This window comes from Cetorhinus maximus, chromosome 9 (assembly GCF_964194155.1).
Source record: "Cetorhinus maximus chromosome 9, sCetMax3.hap1.1, whole genome shotgun sequence".
NCBI classification, from domain to species: Eukaryota; Metazoa; Chordata; class Chondrichthyes; order Lamniformes; family Cetorhinidae; genus Cetorhinus; species Cetorhinus maximus.
The window spans coordinates 17,440,204-17,459,258 of record NC_135887.1 but is presented as its reverse complement, the minus strand read 5'-3'; the positions used below and the strand labels follow the sequence as shown (position 1 = coordinate 17,459,258).

General features: G+C 47.5%; 1 protein-coding gene across 1 annotated transcript in view; it reads left to right on the top strand.

The window, feature by feature from the left end:
* Positions 1-19,055, top strand: part of nxn (nucleoredoxin) — a 229,436-nt gene that overhangs the window by 127,856 nt on the left and 82,525 nt on the right. The window contains exons 2-3 of the mRNA XM_078548175.1: positions 17,639-17,756; positions 17,899-18,032. Coding sequence (XP_078404301.1) covers positions 17,639-17,756; positions 17,899-18,032 — 252 coding nt within the window. The remainder of the gene's footprint in view (positions 1-17,638; positions 17,757-17,898; positions 18,033-19,055) is intronic.

The following is a 19,055-nucleotide window of genomic DNA, read 5'->3' as shown; positions in this document are numbered from 1 at the left end:
AGCCTTTGAAATGCTTTACTGAGAGCTGTGGATGCTCAGTCATTGAGTGTATTCAATACCGAAACTGATACGTTTTTAGGCGCTAAGGGGATGAAGGGAAAGCGGAGTTGAGGTAGAAATTCAGCCACGATCTGATTGAGTGGGTGGCAGGCTCAACGGGCTATGCGATCAGCTCCGACTCCTGCTCCTACCTCTTATCTTCTTTCTGCTCGCTGCCAGGTTTCCTGGGATGAGGAAACTCTCTGGGCCGGCAGCACTTTGGCCCGATGTCATGACTGCACTGCTCCAGGCAGCCGAAATGCCTTGGCCTGATCAGGCCCACAGCCTTGCAGCTGGGCCTTGTGAGATGACCGACTCCACGTTTCGAATGTTAAAGGGGGGGAAACCAGCTGCATTAGGGACGTTGCGGTTTCCATATCTTCACCCTGAGAGCCAGGGTTCACAGGGTGGATTAACTTGCCCGACAGGCCGCGATGGACGGACATGAGTATCTCACTGCTGGTCAAACCAATCCCGAGCTAGATATTCCGCCTCCGCTCACCGTGCAGTGGAGTTCAAACCCTGCACCCTCTGACTTAAAGGTGGGAATGCTGCCAAAGGCTTGCTCCACAGCACAGTTAGGTCAGCCTCTCGATGCCTAGACTGCCGTATGATGGGAGGTTTGCGCGACTTCTGCGGCTTTTGACTGCACTGTTCCCATTAGTCGGTCACCCTTTGCAAGAAACTCTTTGATGATGCTCCGACTTGTGCCGCTGACCAACCGTTTTAAACCATAAACTCCGGTGGCAAAGAGGCAGCTGAGGAGGGCTTGTGGTGCTTGTGGGCCGTACCCCTGCCTCTGAATCAGAAACTCTGGGCTCAAGTTCCACCCCAGGACTTGACGGCCAAACAGGTTGATTGTCAAGCTGCGAATCCTTCCGACATGCCTCTGACAGGCACTAAGAGCGGGACAGACTCGTCATCAGCCATGCTTGATGCGGAGTGCTCCCCACCCCCTGACCCCCGACCTCCTGCCAAAGCTACAGCCTCTGACTTCAGGATAGCGACCTGTCCCAGGAAAAACAAGCCACGGGAATGAGACGTAAGCGTGTGCTGTGTCTGCCTCCTGATGCGTCTCTAGACGCGGGATGCCTTCTAAGTCTAAGAGGAAGCTGACTCATCCAAACAAGCGTGTAGATATGTCTTTACAAATTTCCAGCATCTGCAGTATTTGGCTTTTCTGTCGTCTTGTATTAATTGAGGTGGTTTGACAGTTCAGCGGATCGCAGTTTCCTGTTTACCCAGGTTGTCACAGACACAAATGAGGATAAAAGCTGGCTTGGAAAATCCATGAAATCTTTATGTGAGAGGGCTTCATTGTAATTGTATGGTGCCTGTATTTTGGGCCTGTGTGCTGCTGTAGCCTGGACCCTGCTGTTGTGACATTGGTAAATGGAATTACTTAATGTAACGTGTAAATGTGGTAAATGCATCAATTCCAAGTCCCTGTGGATCTCAGCCAAGGGATTTAACAAGCTGACAGCTGCCATTTGCAGGCTGACATTAATAAATATACACTCTTGCTTTTGGCAGTGATCACTGTGAGGAGTCCTGGCATCTGCTAAAGGATATGCCATCCTAATTCAAATCCTCCAGGGCCGGATTCAGAATGAAAGGGGAACTGGGTCAAAAGTTAAGAGGGGTTGGGAAGCCAGTAACACATGTACAACTCTTTTAATATGGATGCCTATCAGCCTATATCTTATCTCTCTCCTCCTTCTCACTCTCTGTCACTCTGTTATCTTCTCCTCCTCTGTTCTCCTCTTCCCTATCTGGCCCACCGCCACTCCATTGCCCTCCCTCCCTTTTTCCCCCTTTTTCTGTCCGCCACCCACACGCCCACCACCCCCCCTGTCCTCTCCCTCCCCTCATTCCTGTGACCAAGTCAGCCCTCTCTGCGCCCTAGGTTATTTTACCGTGGAGGTATCAAAGGAAAAATCCATTCATGTTCTCCTCGTCCGCAAGGAAAAACACATTTTCCCGGAGGAATCCCTGTCAAAGCGATGGCGAGGGGGGCGGGGAGGAACATGCAGCGGAAGAAGAGGATGAAACCTGTTCATGTCCGGCAATGGCTCAGGCCTGAGTGCAAAATTCAACCTTTGCACAGTTGGTTTTAGTAGATTCCTGTTGCATACCAGCAGCATAAGATGGGGCCTGTTCTACTTGGTCCATGCTCCAAGAGTCATATAAATCAACACCACTACAAAAAACAGTTGAACTAGCCACTATCGGATTGCTCTTTGTGGGAACTTGCTGTCATAGATTGGCTGCTGTGTTTCATACATTACAGCAGTGACTACACTTGAAAGGCACTTGATTGACTTGTAAGCACTTTGGGATGTCCTGAGGTCACGAAAGCTGCTACGTAAATGCACTTCTGTCTTCCTGTGTTGGGTTGGCCCTTAGGCACAGGAGGCTGCTGTTTTGGCCAGAGGGTGAAAACTGACGCTAAATGGATGCTGTGCTAATAAATTCCGATTTGAGCACTCAATATTGGCCCTGATTGCTGATTATCATCATTTGAATTTGCCTGGAGGTGCTAAAACAGACTCCTGGAAGTTTTGCACTCAAGTGCTGAAGTTTGTGAGCAGTCTGCGTGGGCTTCACACACCCACTCCCACTGAAGGCGTGGAGTGCTCTGGCTGACAAACAACCACCTTTTGCAGGATGGACCAGGGTGCACAGGTTCTCGGCTGCAACATTGGAGGCCCGAGTGAAGCAAAGCTTCAATAAATTGGTCCCTCGGATAAGGGGGCTGTGCTATGATGAGAGGCTGAGTGAATTGGGCTTATATTCTCTGGAGTTTAGAAGAATGAGAGGCGATCCCTACCAGTGACAAGAAACGTCCAAGATTCAGAAGGGGACTTGACAGGGTAGACAACTCAGGCCAGGATTTTTACCTCGTCGGGCGGGCCTGGGAGTGGCCACAAGGCCGACTGCCGCCCTCGATCGGGCTCCGATGTTGAGTTTACACTGGGCTGGCCAATTAACGGCCAGCCAGCGTGAAACACGCACTGCAGCGCTCAGCGCTGCCAGGGGGGAGGGGAGGGGTGAGGAGGGCGAGTGTGAAAGTTCACGCGGGCGCGCGCAACGAAACCTCCCTGAGGCACAGAACTACCTCGGAGAGCTGAAGATTGAAAAACACCAAAATAAAGAAGTTACCACGGTTTAAAAACGTGTCCCCTCGTGTCACCCTGTCACATGAGCAGGGACATGTTAAGAATGAAGTTTTAAAATTTGAATGTAGTTTTTATTTGCTGTTGGAAACCTCATGCCGCCCGTGGATGAGGTTTGCTAAAAAAAAATCCAAAGGCCGCTTGGCCTTTTCGCCTGCGCCGCCAACCGTAAGGTTGGATGGGCAATGAAAAATTTCATTCAGTTGTGACTTCCATGGCCTTAACAGGCCTGTTAATTGTCGGTGGGCACACTGCCAACTCCCCACGCGCGCCCGCCGACCGAAATATCGCTCAAGTGCGCGATACGTCGGGACGCTTGCCCCGCGTCGTCGCGTGTCGTTTTACGCTCAAGTAGGGTCAGGCACATGCCCACCTACTCAGCGCAAATTGCAGCCCTAAGGGATTGTTTCCGCTGGTCAGGGAATCTAAAACACAGGGACACAGTCCCAGAATAAGAGCCCAACATTTAGGACTGAGATGAGGAGAAATTACTTCACTCAAAGGGTGGTGAATCTTTAGAATTCTCTGCCCTTGAGGGTCGTGGATGCTCCATTTGTTGAAAACATTTAAGCCTAGGATAGACAGATCTTTGGTGTCTCAGGAAATCAAGGGATATGAGGGGCGGGTGGGAAAATGCAGTTGAAGCCTGAGATCAGCCATGATCGTATTGAATGGCAGAGCAGGCTCAACAGGCCATGTGGTCTCCTCTTGCATCTACTTCTTACTTTCTTGTGGAGGAGGTCCAGAGGAAAGAGGGATGTTCTGTGCCCTGGGGAGGGATGTGACCTTGCCTTTTTGCCCCTCTCTCCTCCAGCAGCTGGTGCTGCATCTCCCTCACCTCATTTTCTTCTCCCATGCCTCCTGTAGACCAGTGAGAACCTCTAGGAAGACGCCCATGACCAAACAGCCCCTTCTGTTGACTCCAATAAGGTGGAGTAGCTCAGCGTTTCTCTTTTGAGGTGAAGTTGTTACAGAATTTCCAGATTGAACGTTGTTGGCGAAGTCTTGACAAAGTGTCCCGGAAACCTCCCAAGATCCTCCTCTAAGCTCCAGCAGGAATGACTGTGAAATGTTGAGTGCCCCTTTAAGTGCCACTTGAAATCGACATCATACTCCCAAACAGCTGGTTGCTGTTACGAGAGGACTTTAGATTTTTTTAATTCATTCATGGGATGTGGGCTTCGCTGGCTGGGCCAGCATTTATTGCCCATCCCTAGTTGCCCTTGAGAAGGTGATGGTGAGCTGCCTTCTTGAACCGCTGCAGTCCATGTGGTGTAGGTACACCCACAGTGCTGTTAGGGAGGGAGTTCCAGGATTTTGACCCAGCGACAGCGATACATTTCCAAGTCAGGATGGTGAATGGCTTGGAGGGGAACTTCCAGGTGATGGTGTTCCCATGTGTCTGAGTTTGGGGCATTTAATCGGGCGGGAGAATGGTGAATGGGGACCACATCAGCTTCCTGCCTCTGCCCCGATTAAATCTGGGATGGGAAGTCTCTTAAGGGTCCACTTAAGGGTCTCATTCTACTGCCGCTGGTATTAAGCCAGGAGTGGGCAGTGGACTTGCCATGCAATCCTGTCACGGTTGTTTGCTCCCAGGGAGGTGTTGGGGTGGCTTCCAGGGAGGTGTTGGGGTGGCTTCCAGGGAGGTGTTGGGGTGGAGGGGCCTCATTCAAAGACACTCAGTGCCTGATTGAAGTGCCAGCATCGAAAGGAGGGGGGAGCGGGTAGTGTCTTCTGAGTGCCACAACCTGCCCTTGCTGCTCCTGACCCGCCTCTCTTCCCCCCTCCCCCTCCACTGCCCCATGACCCCCATCCCGCCATCATTCACCTGGGTCTGGGTCCCTGGGCCCGTGGTGGGTGCATTACCAGCAGTTACCACCACTCCAGCAGTGGCGCTACCAAGCAATGCACAGCTGCCAGCCTCTGGATGGGGGAACCGGATTTCCACCCTAACCCGCCCAAGAGGCCCTTAGTTTGGTGGGCCATCCTGAAAGGAGGTGACATGGAGCTCTCACGGGCTCTGCAACCAGCGGGCGACACCCCTGTCGCTTCTATTAAATACCACCCAATGTTTCCAAATGTAATATTTCCAAGTTTGCTGACGACACAAAACTTGGCGGGAATGCTAGCGGTGAGGAGGGTGTTAAGAGGCTTCAAGGTGATTTAGACAGGTTGAGTGAGTGGGCAAATACATGGCAGATGCAGTATAACATGGATAAGTGTGAAGTTATCGACATTGGTAGGAAAAACAGAATGGCAGATTGCTAGTTAAATGGTGATAGATTGGGAAATGTTGATGTACAAAGGGACCTGGGTGTCCTTGTAAACCAATCACTGAAAGCAAGCATACAGGTGCAGCAAGCAGTTAGGAAGGCAAATGGTATGTTAGCCTTCATTGCGAGAGGACTAGTGTACAGGAGCAAGGATGTCTTACTGCAGCTGTACAGGGCCTTGGTGAGACCACACCTGGAGTATTGTGTGCAGTTTTGGTCTCCTTACCTAAGAAAGGATAAGCTTGTCACAGAGGGAGTGCAGCGAAGGTTCACCAGACTGATTCCTGGGATGGCAGGATTGTCGTATGAGGAGAGGTTGGGCCGGCTAGGCCTGTGTTCACTGGGGTTTAGAGAATGAGACGGGATCTCATTGCAACATATAAAATTCTGACAAGGATGGACAGACTGGATGCAGGGATGATATTTCCCCTGGGTGGGGGATGGAGAGCAAGGGGGTCACAGTCTCAGGATACAGGGTAGTCCATTTAGGACTGTGATGAGGAGAAACTTCTTCACTCAGAGGGTGGTGAACCTGTGGAATTCTCTGTCACAGAAGACTGTGGAGGCCAAGTCACTGGATATATTTAAGAAGGAAATAGATTCTAGACTCTAAAGATGTCAAGGGGTATGATCATATTGAATGGTGGAGCAGGTTCAAAGGGTCGATTGACCTACTCCTGCTCCTACTTTCTGTTTCTATGTTTTCCCCTTGTGGGGGAAGCTAGAATTTGGGAGCACGGTGTCTGTGCAAGTGATTGCCCATTTAAGATGGAGATGAGGGGGAATTTCTTTCCGCATGTCATGAATCTTTGGAATCCTCTAGCCAGGGAACTGTGGAATACATTCAAGGCTGAGGTGGACAGGTTTACTGCAGGGGAGGCGAGAGTTACCGGAGGCTGGGACGGTGGGTGCGCAGGCAGAAAAGTGGAGTTGAGGCCAAGATCAGATCAGCCATGATCTTATTGAATGGAGGAGCAGGATTGAGGGGGGAGAAAGAGCTGACTCTTGCTCTTAATTCTTATGTTTGCAAAATGAATCTTCTCAAACTCGACTAAAATCAGAAGCAAAAGAAGAATTTTGCTTGGTGGAGAATTTGTCATAACTCGAGTTGTCGCAATTGGGATAATTTAGCAACTTTATGGTGTCGGCGAGGGAGGCCCTCGTGGGAAGTAGAAGGTGAGCAGCAAGTGATTCCCCCCCCAATATCTACCGTAATTTAGGATAGAGCACGCCCCACGTTTCACCAGGTTATATGATGTTCTCCACTGTGCTCGGTCAATACCTGGCATGTATCTGATTTTCGTTTTAACAGGCAATGAGCCCATAAATTCCTCAGGATATGACTGGTGATGAGTGTTGTCATTGCTAACATTATTCTGAATGCAGCTGAGAGCCTGTGTAGAGGACATCAATCTTCACACTCTGTGCAATATTTAGGAAGTGTGTGCTGGAGGCACAGAAATGTAGCTCTGTTTTTGGCTTCATAAATGCTGTTATAAATCTGTGAACATGACTGGAGAAAATTTAACATCCCACTGTTCAAAACCTGGGAGCTGAATAAATATCTACTGTGTCTGGTTCATTTGCTCATTGCAGTTGAGGGGGTTGGGCCGGTGGTGCTGAAGTTTGGAATGGCTGAGATTCCTGTTTGTATTTTAAAACAGGTTCTGCAGTGTCCCCATTGTAAAGTTCGTTAAATATTTTGCTCTATTGTTTGCTCTTCATACCTCTCCAATTCTGCTCTATTCCCATGCATGGTTTCACCAGACATTCAAATGATGATGTGTGGCATGTTTCGCGCTCTTCCCCCTCCCCCTCGCCTCCCCTCACTACCCCTCGCCTCCCCTCACTACCCCTCGCCTCCCCTCACTACCCCTCGCCTCCCCTCACTACCCCTCGCTTACCCTCCCTTCCCCCGCTTACCCTCCCTTCCCCCGCTTACCCTCCCCTCTCCATCGCTACCCCTCTACCCCTTCGTGCCACTTCTCTCTTGGCCCCCCCACTCTCTTGGCAACCCCCCCCCACTCTCTCTCTTTCTCGACCCCCCCCGCTCTCTCTCTCAACCCCCCTCCCCGGGCTCCCTCTCCTTCCCTCCCCCTTTTGTTCATCTCCCTTTACTCCTGCCCCCCCCACAATGTTTCCATCCCATGCAAGATGTTCTCAGTGGCTGTGAAAGGGTTAAATCTGCCAGAGCTGGGTCCCATTCCTGATGCACATCTGCTTTCCATCCTCGTGCTGAGGGATTAATGGCAGTAGGCAGAGATGGTTCTCAATTACCTGAACGTTTTTTTCTTTGAAGTACCTACTCCCCAGTGCAGTCCGCAAGTGTTTTCAAAGAGTTTGTTAACCAAGGAAGAACTGTACCCGCGGCATTGCCTCCCTGAGACTTCCGGATAATAAACTCAGTCAGAAACTGCAGCAATATGTGCTGCACCCAGGCAGGCCTTTTCCAAACTCATTTGGCCATTGGCGGGGGGCCTGGATCTTCCAGTGCAGTTTCCCAAGGGACACGACATGGGATTAATTATTTTGTTGCCTCTTTCCATTCAAACTGTAGTCTGAGGAGTACTTCCAATTCCCCTTGCACGGCAGAAGCAAATTGTTTTATGACCATTTCAGATAGGCCTCAGTTCAAAACCAGGCCTTAAACTGGCGTTGAAAGTTGTGGGTCGTCATGGGAACAGGTTTCAGCAGATCCATTCCCCTTCCTCTGTCTCGGTAATCAGGGAGATAGTAACCGGGCCCTGTCAGTCTCTGGACTGTCTCTCACCATGCAGAATTATCTTTGAAATGCTCCACACCAGATGGCTGTTGTTGAATGTATTCAAGACTGTGGTTGATAGATTTTTGGACATGAAAGGAATTGAGGGATATGGAGATAAGTGTGGGAAAGCGGAGTTGAGGTAGAAAATTGCGGCCATGATCTTACCTGAATGGTGGAGCAGGCTCGCATGGCCTACTCCCCGTTCCTATTTCCCATGTGCTTAGATCAGGTGAGCAATGATTTTGGAGTTTATTGATGCACTTTCGTCTCTGGGGTATATATTTGAATTAGGGGTGCCAGCAATGATTGAATGTATTCCTGGAGGTTTGATCACGTGACCTCCTGCCACCCCAACACTCTTGCCTTTGGTCACCCAACACGCCCATCTCCTTCCTACACCAATTAGAAAGTGAATGGGCTCCTCATTAGCTGATCGATGATCTTAACAGGGTTATCCAATCTTTTTGTGTGAGGGACCACATTTCGGGTTTTTTTTCTCACACGAGGGGCCATTGAGCAAATTTCGGAAAGATAAGGTTTGGCACAACGTGAAACATTGATTTTTAAAATTTTTATGTCAGTGCAATAAATTGATAATTTAAAAAAGAGTAATAAATACAAAGAACCGTTAAAAACTGCCAAGCAGCAGAGCTAACCAATAAAACCTTCTTTGCCTTTTTGCTTCAGAAGCAGAGCTAGAGGGAAGAATAAGCTTCACGTCCTGGTCACCAGGGAAGGGGTGGGGACCAGGGCCGAGTTATGGAGTTGGGGTTTAACAAACACTGACCTTGCGTTCGCCATTGATGACGCACACTCCAAGCTAGCCTCGGTGGAATTCAGACAAAAGTGGGTGTCGGGAGTGGATTGCCTTTCAGCCTGGGTTTTCCTCATCTTCCGGTCTACTTTGTGGATACGTTTTTGAGGAGGGAAGAGGAGGAGGGAAAGGTGTGTGTGTGTGTGTGCCCAGCTCGTTCCCAGTCTCTGGATTCTTTCTCTCTCTCTCTCTCTTATATACTCACACTTGCACAGACTCACTCACACCCACACAGACTCACTCACACTCGCACAGACTCACTCACACTTGCACAGACTCACTCACACACACAGACTCACTCACACTCATACAAATTCACTCACCCCCCCCCCCTCCGCCCAGGCCTGAGAGGTTTGGGTGTTTTACCTCTGCGGAGGAATTTGAGACGGCTGCGATGGTGCCGAGATGCGCTTCCTCATTCTGGCCTGTCCGAGACTCCAGCTGCACCCCCTGGGCGGGGTGGGGGGCTGGTGCAGGCCAGCGCTGTTGCTGCAACTGCTGTTCCCCGTGGCCTCCCTGGCCCGCTTCACCATCTTGACTCCTGTGCTCCTTTAGGGAGGGGCTAGCACCTTCGTGAGAGGGCAAGAGAGAGAGAATGCACCATGACTACTCACCTTCACACTGTTCTTCCAATCACAGACTGTTTCCCTCCTGCATTTGCTGCTCATTGGTGAGAGAAACGGCCTGTGATTAGAGGAGCAGCCCCTTGTAGACCTGTCACTCCCACTTACCTATATTTTGAACAGCGAGACCGTAGGCCCGACAGAAAGGCATGGCAGGCCGGATTGTGGCCTGTGGCATTGTACGTTGGACAACCCCACTCTTAACTAGTCAGGCAAACTTTCCCCATCTCCAGTATTTTTATGGCTAATAGGCAGAAATATTCCAAGGAAATGAAAAGTAAAGCACTTTTTTTAATATTGTATCCCTTATCGCTCGCAGCAGTGCCCTGGAGATTAATCTCCGACTCTTGGAGTCGCCAGGCCAACCCTGGAGGGTTGGCAACTCCGACTTGAATCCAATGCAGACTCTGCTCAGCAAGGGCAATTGGGGTTGGGCAATAAATGCTGGTCTTGCCAGCGACAGCCACATGGCATGAGCAAATGGGGTGGTGGGGGGGAAGAATACGCCCCTTTCCTCTGGAGGCTGCAAGGGCAGTTGAGGAAAAGGGAGGCCCAAACCTGATTGATTGACTGTGGGTCAGTTTTTTGCTGCGGTGGTGAAATAGCACCGAAACGTAGAAGGTCAGGCAAGTTATTTTACAACCAGGAATTTTTAAATGAGAAGTTGAGTTTGGGTTTTCGGACGCATTGCCGTGAGTGGGAGAGCATTGAGGCGAGTTCATTTCAGGAATGCTGTATTGTGGCCTGACTCTGCTACGATCATGAGCCGTTTTGCTGCAGTTTGTAAACGTACCTGTATTTATAGCACAGCTGATGAGTGTGCAGTAGCTCAACTTAAACTCGCATTAGGAATCTGTCAGAGTGTGCCACCTATATCTTATTTATCAAGTACAGAAATCAATCCTATCCATGAGCCCCTTTATCGCTCAATGATTTTATTGTAAAATTATCGATCTGCTTCTAAATGACACAGGAGTACACGGGGCAGTAGTCTGAGTGAAGCGACTGTTCACGACTATTTATTCTGCGAAGCAGCTATCTAAGGCGACTACCGAGTAGCTGTGTTGTCAATGTTGAAGGGGATCGATTGTATTGTTATTAGACAGAAAATGAACCCCAGTGCAGTTGTCTGGAGGAGCGGTGGGTTTAATCATCTCTTCCAGTAAACATCCATCTAGGTCCTTCAGCTCCCACTTTTCGTGATGGAATAAATCAAGTTAAGACATGGTACAAAGCCAACATAGGGGGCTCTGCCTGCTCCCTTTTTCACCCTCCCCACCACCAACTTCCTCCCCTCCCCAAATACGGTTGGCAAAGGCTGTCATTTGGCAGTCACCATAGGATTAACAACCAAATAACTTATGCTGGGAGCAGCCATGCTCAACTTTGCTTCAGAATTGACACATGCCTGGGTGCGTATAGAACACCATTCATACCACTTTTGTTTCAGCTCCCTTTTCCTCTCTGTTGTCAACATTTACCATGTGCTATTCCTGTTCGAGGGACCACGGATGGTGACCCTGCTCCTGAGCTTTTGTCTGTGTGGCTACTAGAAGGTGCCGAAGTATTCACGGGGCAGTGCTTGGGTTCTATTTTATTTCCCCCAATTTTCTGTCCTATTAAGAGTCCTCTTTCTGTGACATAACAGCTAGGACAAGTACCTTAGAACTCGCTAGTCTCTCACTCCAGGCCAACACAAATCTATTCCATGAGGTGCATTGTTTCAGAAGTTAAACCAGGGCCCTGCATGTTTTTTGGGAATCCGATGGATGATAAAAATTGGAAGCGTTGTTTAAACAGGGTGTTGCCTGACATATTGATCCACATTCTCCTCCAATCAATGCCATGAAAAAGAAATGAGCTGTTTTGTGGGATCTTGCTGTGTGCACAGTGGCTGCCACATATGACAAAATTAAATAGTTCCTGGTTTATGTGAAGTGTTTTTAGGTCTTTTGAGATAAGGTTCTGTATAATTACGAATATCTTGTCTCTTACAGTTTCAGGAAGCCAAGCTTCAGCACTGAACAATTCAAAGTTCTAGTTTTCCCCTTGCACAGTCTTTAAATAATGGCAATTAGTTTGTGATGGAGTGCATTGTTACTACAGGAATCGGGAGGTTGGAGAAGAGATGTATTGGATATTTAAGTCACAAATCTTTTTGCCAGTTTAATTTCTCTTACTAGTTGCCTCTCCTCTTCACCTTTCTGAAGGTGCCGACATATGGTGGAGCAGAGAAAGGTTTGCATTTATATAGAACCTTTGACAACTTTTTGAAGGGCAGACTCTTTTAGTAAGTAGAAAATGCGGCAGCCAATTTAGACACAGCAAGATCCCACAAAAGCAACAAGGAAACGGGCAGATAATCTATTGATGTGACGTCGATGGAGAGTAAATATCGGCCCGCCAGTTTCAAGAACCCGCCCACCGTCCTTAATTGGCTGCCGGTTGGCCAATTCTGCAGAGATCGCTATTGGGCGGCTCCCACCACTGTGCGGGGTCGAGACCCGTATTTGATGCTGATGCCGGAGTCCTGGCTCCGAATGGAAAATCCAGCCTCAGGAGGATGTGCCTCTTCCTGCAGGTCCCACACAGCCATTTAGATGCTCAGGGGGATTTCTCAGTCAACATCTCTGAGATGCCCAGTGCCCAACGTAAGCCCGCACTATCCATTCCGTATCGCTGTGTGTGTCTAGCTTGTCTCTTCCCCTAACCCATGAAATGTGGGGCTTCTGATGAAGAATGGCCCCCCCTAATCCTGCCAACCAGGAGCCCATCTGTGTGCCAAACCATACAGCTGTAATGGACTCATCAGTGTCTGCATTAAGTGACTTAGCGAAGCAGCATGTTCACTGTGAATTCTGTATCCTGCCGTGACCTGGGGAAGTATAAATTCTTGCAAACTTTGTAATTAAAAAGAGGTTGGGGGGTGGGGAGTGGGGTGGGGGGCACTGTGGTGGGGGAGGAAGAAAAGAGAATGTGTTTTTACTTAGCCCAAATAAGGGTTTCTCACTGCGCTGAGTTCAAAAGATCTCCTTTAAATGAGGAAATGTAGTGCATGGGCTGAATTGCCTGTAGTTCTCTCCCATGCTGCGTATCTGAGGGTTTAGGAAGTTTGTCTCATTTAAAACTTTAAAAGCCATCTCTGGGGAATTACCAATTCACACATCTGTCAGTGATTTTCTGTAGCTTGTTTAGTGCAAGGTCCCAGCTGGAATTTGTATGCCTTATTGTTGCAATGTTCTTAGCTTTCAAGAAGCCTCATAATTATCAGATCTCGAGTGAAATTAAAGTCTTACAGGAACAGTATTTTTCCTTTTTTTTTCTGCAGAAGTTTTAATTATAATCCAGCACAGCATTAGTACCCTTAATGCCCCATTAATTGGATCTGAGGGGAAGGAAAAATAACATTGCTCTTTTGGTATGTGGCATTTACACTTGACGCCATCTGTTGCAGTGTGAGATCGGAGCAAGGGTGGGCAGTTAAACTGTCAGGAAGGAGTCTGTACAGACGCCTGAACGCCCGCATTCATAACCCCAGCAACACTCAGCTTGGCTAAGGTGATACAAAACACAGAAAATGCTGCAGGTATGTTTCTGGTCAGTTAGCACCAGAGAGAGAAAGGAGAGGTTTGCTGGGATGTGGGTGAATTCCGAGCCTGTTGCCTTTGTCTTCTAATGCACTTCCTATTTATTTCAGAATTCCCAATATTTTAAAACCTAGGAGGCAGGAGTAGGTCATCCAGCCTTTTGAGCCTGCTCTGCCATACTAGTCGATTGTGGTTGATTTGCACCCTGGCTCCATTTACAAGCCTTTGTTCCATATCCCTTGATACCCTCACCCAAGTCTATTGATCCCAGTCTCAAAACTTTCGTTTGACTCGCGACATCCTCAGTCTTTTGAGAAGGGAGTTCTAGACGTCTGCTACCCTTGGGATGAAAAATCTTCCTGAATGTCACTCCTGAACAAAATGACCTAGCTTTAATTTTAAGGTTATGCCCCCTTGTTCTGCAATCCCCCACCAGAGAAAATAGTTTCTCTCTGTTGACTGATTCCTGGGAAGAAGGGATTATCAAAGGTTGAGCAGGTTGGGGTTATACTCATTGGAGTTTTGAAGAATGAGGTGTGATCTGACTGAAACACATATGATCCTGAGGGGACTTGATAGGATGGATGCTGAGAGGCTATTTCCCCTTGTGGGGGGCTCTACAACTAGGGGACACAGTTTAAAAATTAGGGGTCTCCCATTTAAGACGGGGATGAAGAGAATTTTTTTCTGAGGGTCTTTAATCCTTGGAATTCTCTTCCCCAGAAAGCAGTAGTGGCTGGGTCATTGATTATATTCAAGGCTGAGTTAGACATATTTTTGACCAATAAGAGAATCAAAGGGGATAGGAGGTCAACACGAGAGTGGAGTTGAGGCCACAATCAGATCAGCCGTAATCTTATGGAATGGTGGAGCAGGCTGAATGGCCTACTTCTGCTCCTAATTCTTGTGTATCTACCCTATCATATCCTTTCATTTTAAACACCTCAGTCAAATCAAACCCTCAATCTTCTGTACTCAGGGGAATGCAACACAAGTTGTTGCAACCTGCCCTCATAATTTGACCCTTTTATCCCAGGAATCATTCTGGTGAATCTGCGCTGCTCCCACTCTAAAGCCAATATGAGATGGGTCTTGAATGTGTCAGCAAATGAATTCACCGTAGTAGGATTCAATACCAAACACCGATCTCTTCTCGCCAACTTCCTCATGGCAACCGATAGCAACCAGCAGTGGGGGTCCCCAGCCATGTTTAGTTTTAGTCTATAACCGAGGGTTTGCCAATGTCCTTTTGCTGACCTTGCATCACCTCAGCTGAGAACCTAACATCAGATTGAACTCTGGGGCCTTCTGTGTCTTTGGGCAACAAATCAGATTAACTTGCTGAACAATTAAGAGTTTTACAGTTTTCCCTTTTTTTAAATCACTAACGTCATTAAATGAAAGAAAGTCATTTAGAATATTGTGAGCAATTTTGGGCCCCGTATCTCAGGAAGGATGTGCTGGCCCTGGAGAGGGTCCAGAGGAGGTTCACGAGAACGATCCCAGGAATGAAAGGCTTAACATATGAGGAACGTTTGAGGACTCTGGGTCTATACTCGATGGAGTTTAGAAGGTGGGATCTGATTGAAACTTACAGAATACTGAAAGGCCTGGATAGAGTGGATGTGGGGAAGATGTTTCCATTAGTAGGAGAGACTAGGACCTGAGGGCACAGCCTCAGAGTAAAGGGAAGACCTTTTAGAACAGAGATGAGGAGAAACTTCTTTAGCCAGAGAGTGGTGAATCTATGGAATTCATTGCCACAGAAGGCTGTGGAGGCCAGGTCATTGAGTGTATTTAAGACCGAGATAGATAGGTTCTTGATTGGTAAGGGGATCAAAGGTTACGGGGAGAAGGCGGGAGAATGGAGTTGAGAAACTTATCAGCCATGATTGAATGGCAGAGCAGACTCGATGGGCCGAATGGCCTAATTTCTGCTCCTATGTCTTATGGTCTTATAAAGTCACCGTAGTCCCAGAGGGCCAAAGGCTGCTCTCTCATTAGAGAAAGACAACCGGTGGTGAGTTTAACCTGAGGGTCACCACACCTCAGGCGAGGGACGAGGTTGAGAATGTGGGACCTTCATGGACAACCTCAGCCGGTCCAGGAATTGAACCCACACTGTTGGCGTCACTCTGCATCACAAACCAGCCGTCCAGCCAACTGAGCTGGTGTAAACTACAGGTTTATATGTTCATTTCGAAAGGGACTCTTTGGGAGAGTACATTGAAGATTCAGTTATTTAGAAATTCTGTTCAAAGAGAGGTTTGCAATGATATTGAACTCTTGTTCTCTTGCCTGACAATATTCCCTGCTCCGTAGTGCAGACAAACAGCCTGACACAAGGTCTCACCGCGGCTGTAGGAAATCTGAAACAAAAACAGAAAATGCTGGAAAAACTCAGCAGGTCTGGCAGCGTCTGTGGAGAGAGAAACAAAGTTAACGCTTCACGTCTGTATGACTCTTCAAACGGAAGAGTCATAATGGACTCGAAACATTAACTCTATGACCCTCTTTACTCTAGCTATTCCGACAGTTCTTCCAACCCATTATCATTGTGCCTATTGTTAGAATCATATCTCTCAAGACTCAGTTTCTCTTTTACAAAATGGAAGGACACGGCATGATCTGGACATTTGGATGCTAAGCCGGGATTTTTTTTTAAAAAGGTCATAAGTTCGCTTTGGGACTGTCAGCAAGCAGGCCTCTTCCAAGAAAGCACCTGACCTTTATGGTACTTGAGATCTAGTTGCTTGTTTTGAACAGCAATCACTTTAATTGATGAATAAACAGAATGAAAAGGAAGGTTGGTAACTTGCTGGAAATCACCTGGGAGAGTTGTGAACCTGCTTGTTTTGAAGGCAGTCTTGTTGGGGAACAAGCTGAGGAAGGAAGGCTACCCTAGCTGGCTCCCTCTCTCTACCTTGCCTAAAATCGTGTGTGGCTATCAACCTGTAGCCAGAGAGCCCTCATCTGAGCATAACTAGTCTTCATTTGGACCTGCAAAGCTGAGACCAGTTGGTGAGAACTTCCAGGCATCCACTGGGACCAGTCTTCACATGAGGGAACTCCAAGTTGACAGTGTCAAGACTTTATCCTTTATTTTTATAACGCCCATCCTCCAAAGTGCATCTCTGCAGAGAGACTCTATCTGTTTGTTCTTTGTTTGTCTGTGTGTGTGCTGGGGGGAATTCTTTAGGAAGAGATGGATAGTTATACTTCCCGATTACAATTGTGTGTTAACCAGTACTTGCAACTTGTTAAAAGGAGTTTTGTTTTAAAATAAATTAATCATTCTGAGTTTTTTGAAAGAAGCCTGGTCAGAATCTCTTTTCTTCTGGTACTAGAGGTAGAGGTAAACAATTGACCATTTCGGTGAGAAAATTAAACATTTAAATGAATGGTACGGCCTGAGGAGTAGCGGGGCTTGATAATTCACACACTCCTCCCATCACGGTCGTAACACTATATTCAAAAATTTAGACGCTCACCTTCTTACTTATACTGGTATATTTGGTGTCAAAGAAAATGAGTGATAGATTTGTGACAATCAAATGTTTCTAAAAGCCTAAAGCATCCCTCAATCTCTGGAGCACTTAGGCGAGAATTCAGCTTTATTCAAAAAAATTCCCCAGTTCAAGGTCACTTCCAAGTAACTTGATGTCTACCTTTTTTAAATCTCTCTAGCTCTCTTTCCTCCTTTAAGATGCTCCTTCAAACCTATCTCTTTGACCAAGACTTTTGTCATCTTTTCTAATATCTGCTCTTATGTGGCTTGATGCCGAACTTTGCTGTATAACGCTCCTGTGACATACCTGGTGGGATATTTCAATGTGTTAAAGGTGCTATATAAATACAAGCTATTCTTGTTTGAAGGTGAGGTTAACGCCTCTCTCCCTTCCCTGTCCTACTACCTAATTGACTTGGCAGCTTTGGGTAGAAGAGACCTGGCACAACTTTGTGTGGCACCCAGCAACCCATTGTTGTGGAGAAGAGTTGCCCATTGACCCCCAGTGCTAGTGAAAATTAAACCCACTTTGCGGAGCTAGGCTGTAAGGATTAGGCTAGAATTGAGAAATTGATGTGGAGGTGCAACCACACTGGGCTTGAAGCACAGGACAATTACAAGGTGCTGAATTTGTGCACAGGGAATTGAAGCAGGGAGGGAATGGAATCCATGGGCAGTCACCTTCACCCATTCTTTCACACCCAGCGGCCAGTTAAGGAGTGCTATTGCCGTGAATTCTGAGAGAGAGTCTTTGCTAGCCACCCCACTCCAATGAGGGGAGAGACTGACAGGGTGAATTTCAAATTTAAATATTCCGATTTTAAAAAAGATTTTCTGCTCTCCAATTTCAGGTGAAGCTGTGGAGTAAATATAAAGTGACCAATATTCCATCACTAATATTCATCGAAGGCAGCACAGGAAGGATCATCAGCAGGAACGGACATCTGATCATTCGGGACGACCCTCTAGGTAGGGATTATAACATTACCCCCTGCCCCCTCCCCCCCCCCCCGCCCCCACACCAGCCTCAGACTGCTGTGGGTGCTCAACAAAATACCTCGCTCTTCAGTACATTTTGCAACCACACTAACCAATTTGTTAACTCGAGCAGGGTCCGAGTTTCCCTGGGGTCCCAAGTCCTTTGGCGAGGTGATGGCTGGATCACTGATCAAGAATAATGGGCAGATAGTGGACAGCAGTGCTCTGGATGGCAGTTATGTTGGTGTCTACTTCTCTGCACACTGGGTAAGGTTAGAGTCACTAATGCCTTGCTCTTTGTTGTATGAAACAGGTGTTCTATTAATGGCCGGGTTTTGATTCATTGAGATTGATAAATGGATCCCAAGCCAGATGGTGAAGTATGAAACTAGATTCAAATCCTTTTCTTGATAGTTGGTTTATTTACAGAATGCAGCATTACATATGTCTGCCTCCTACCCACTAATCTAGTGTCCCAGCAGTCCCTCTTTCTATACGCTCAAGGTACTTAAACAGCTGGAGGCTATTGATTGATTATCCTGAACCTTAACAATACAATTAACATACTATTAATGTAGATTTATTACCCCACACTTCAGTTTTCTCCTGAAGGCGCTGACTTGCTTTGGGGTCCGGTTCTCCTGGTCCAAGCAGCTCTCCATGATCTTGCACAGCTGGTCATTCTTCATGGTTCAGTCCAGATCATGACTGTTACTAGTGTGGACTGTGCAAGCTTCACTCTCAACCCTGGATCCTGTCCTCGCGTCTAAGCCCAAAATGATCTGATTGGCTTTCTAGCCTGTCCCTGTCCAATGTACCAAGTGGCATTCTTTGATGGGTAGATCAACACTGGCCTTTGCCCAGGCTGCTGCCAATGTTGCATTCAATACTGTGGATTGAAACGTAAGTTTTGGATGCCTTTTGGCCCATTCAGTCCAACCTCCCCAAGATAGAGCAGGGGTCCCTCAAGTGGAACCAGCACAAGCAGCCCTGGGTGAATTCTTTTTCTCCCTTACTTAAACCTTGGGAAACTAAGGACAATTGTAGAACCCTTATTATGGCCATCAAAGGATATGGCTGCATATTGGTAATGCGATGGGACCAGCAAGCCAGAATAGTGATCTGGAGACGTGAGTTCAAATCCCATCGTGGGGAATTTAATTACAAATAATTAAATAAAAATCTGGAATAAAAAGCTGGTATCAGTAATGGCAAATATGAAACTACCAGATTGTTGTAAAACCCCTCTGGTTCACAAATTAGGGTAGGAAAGCTGCCATCCTTACCCGT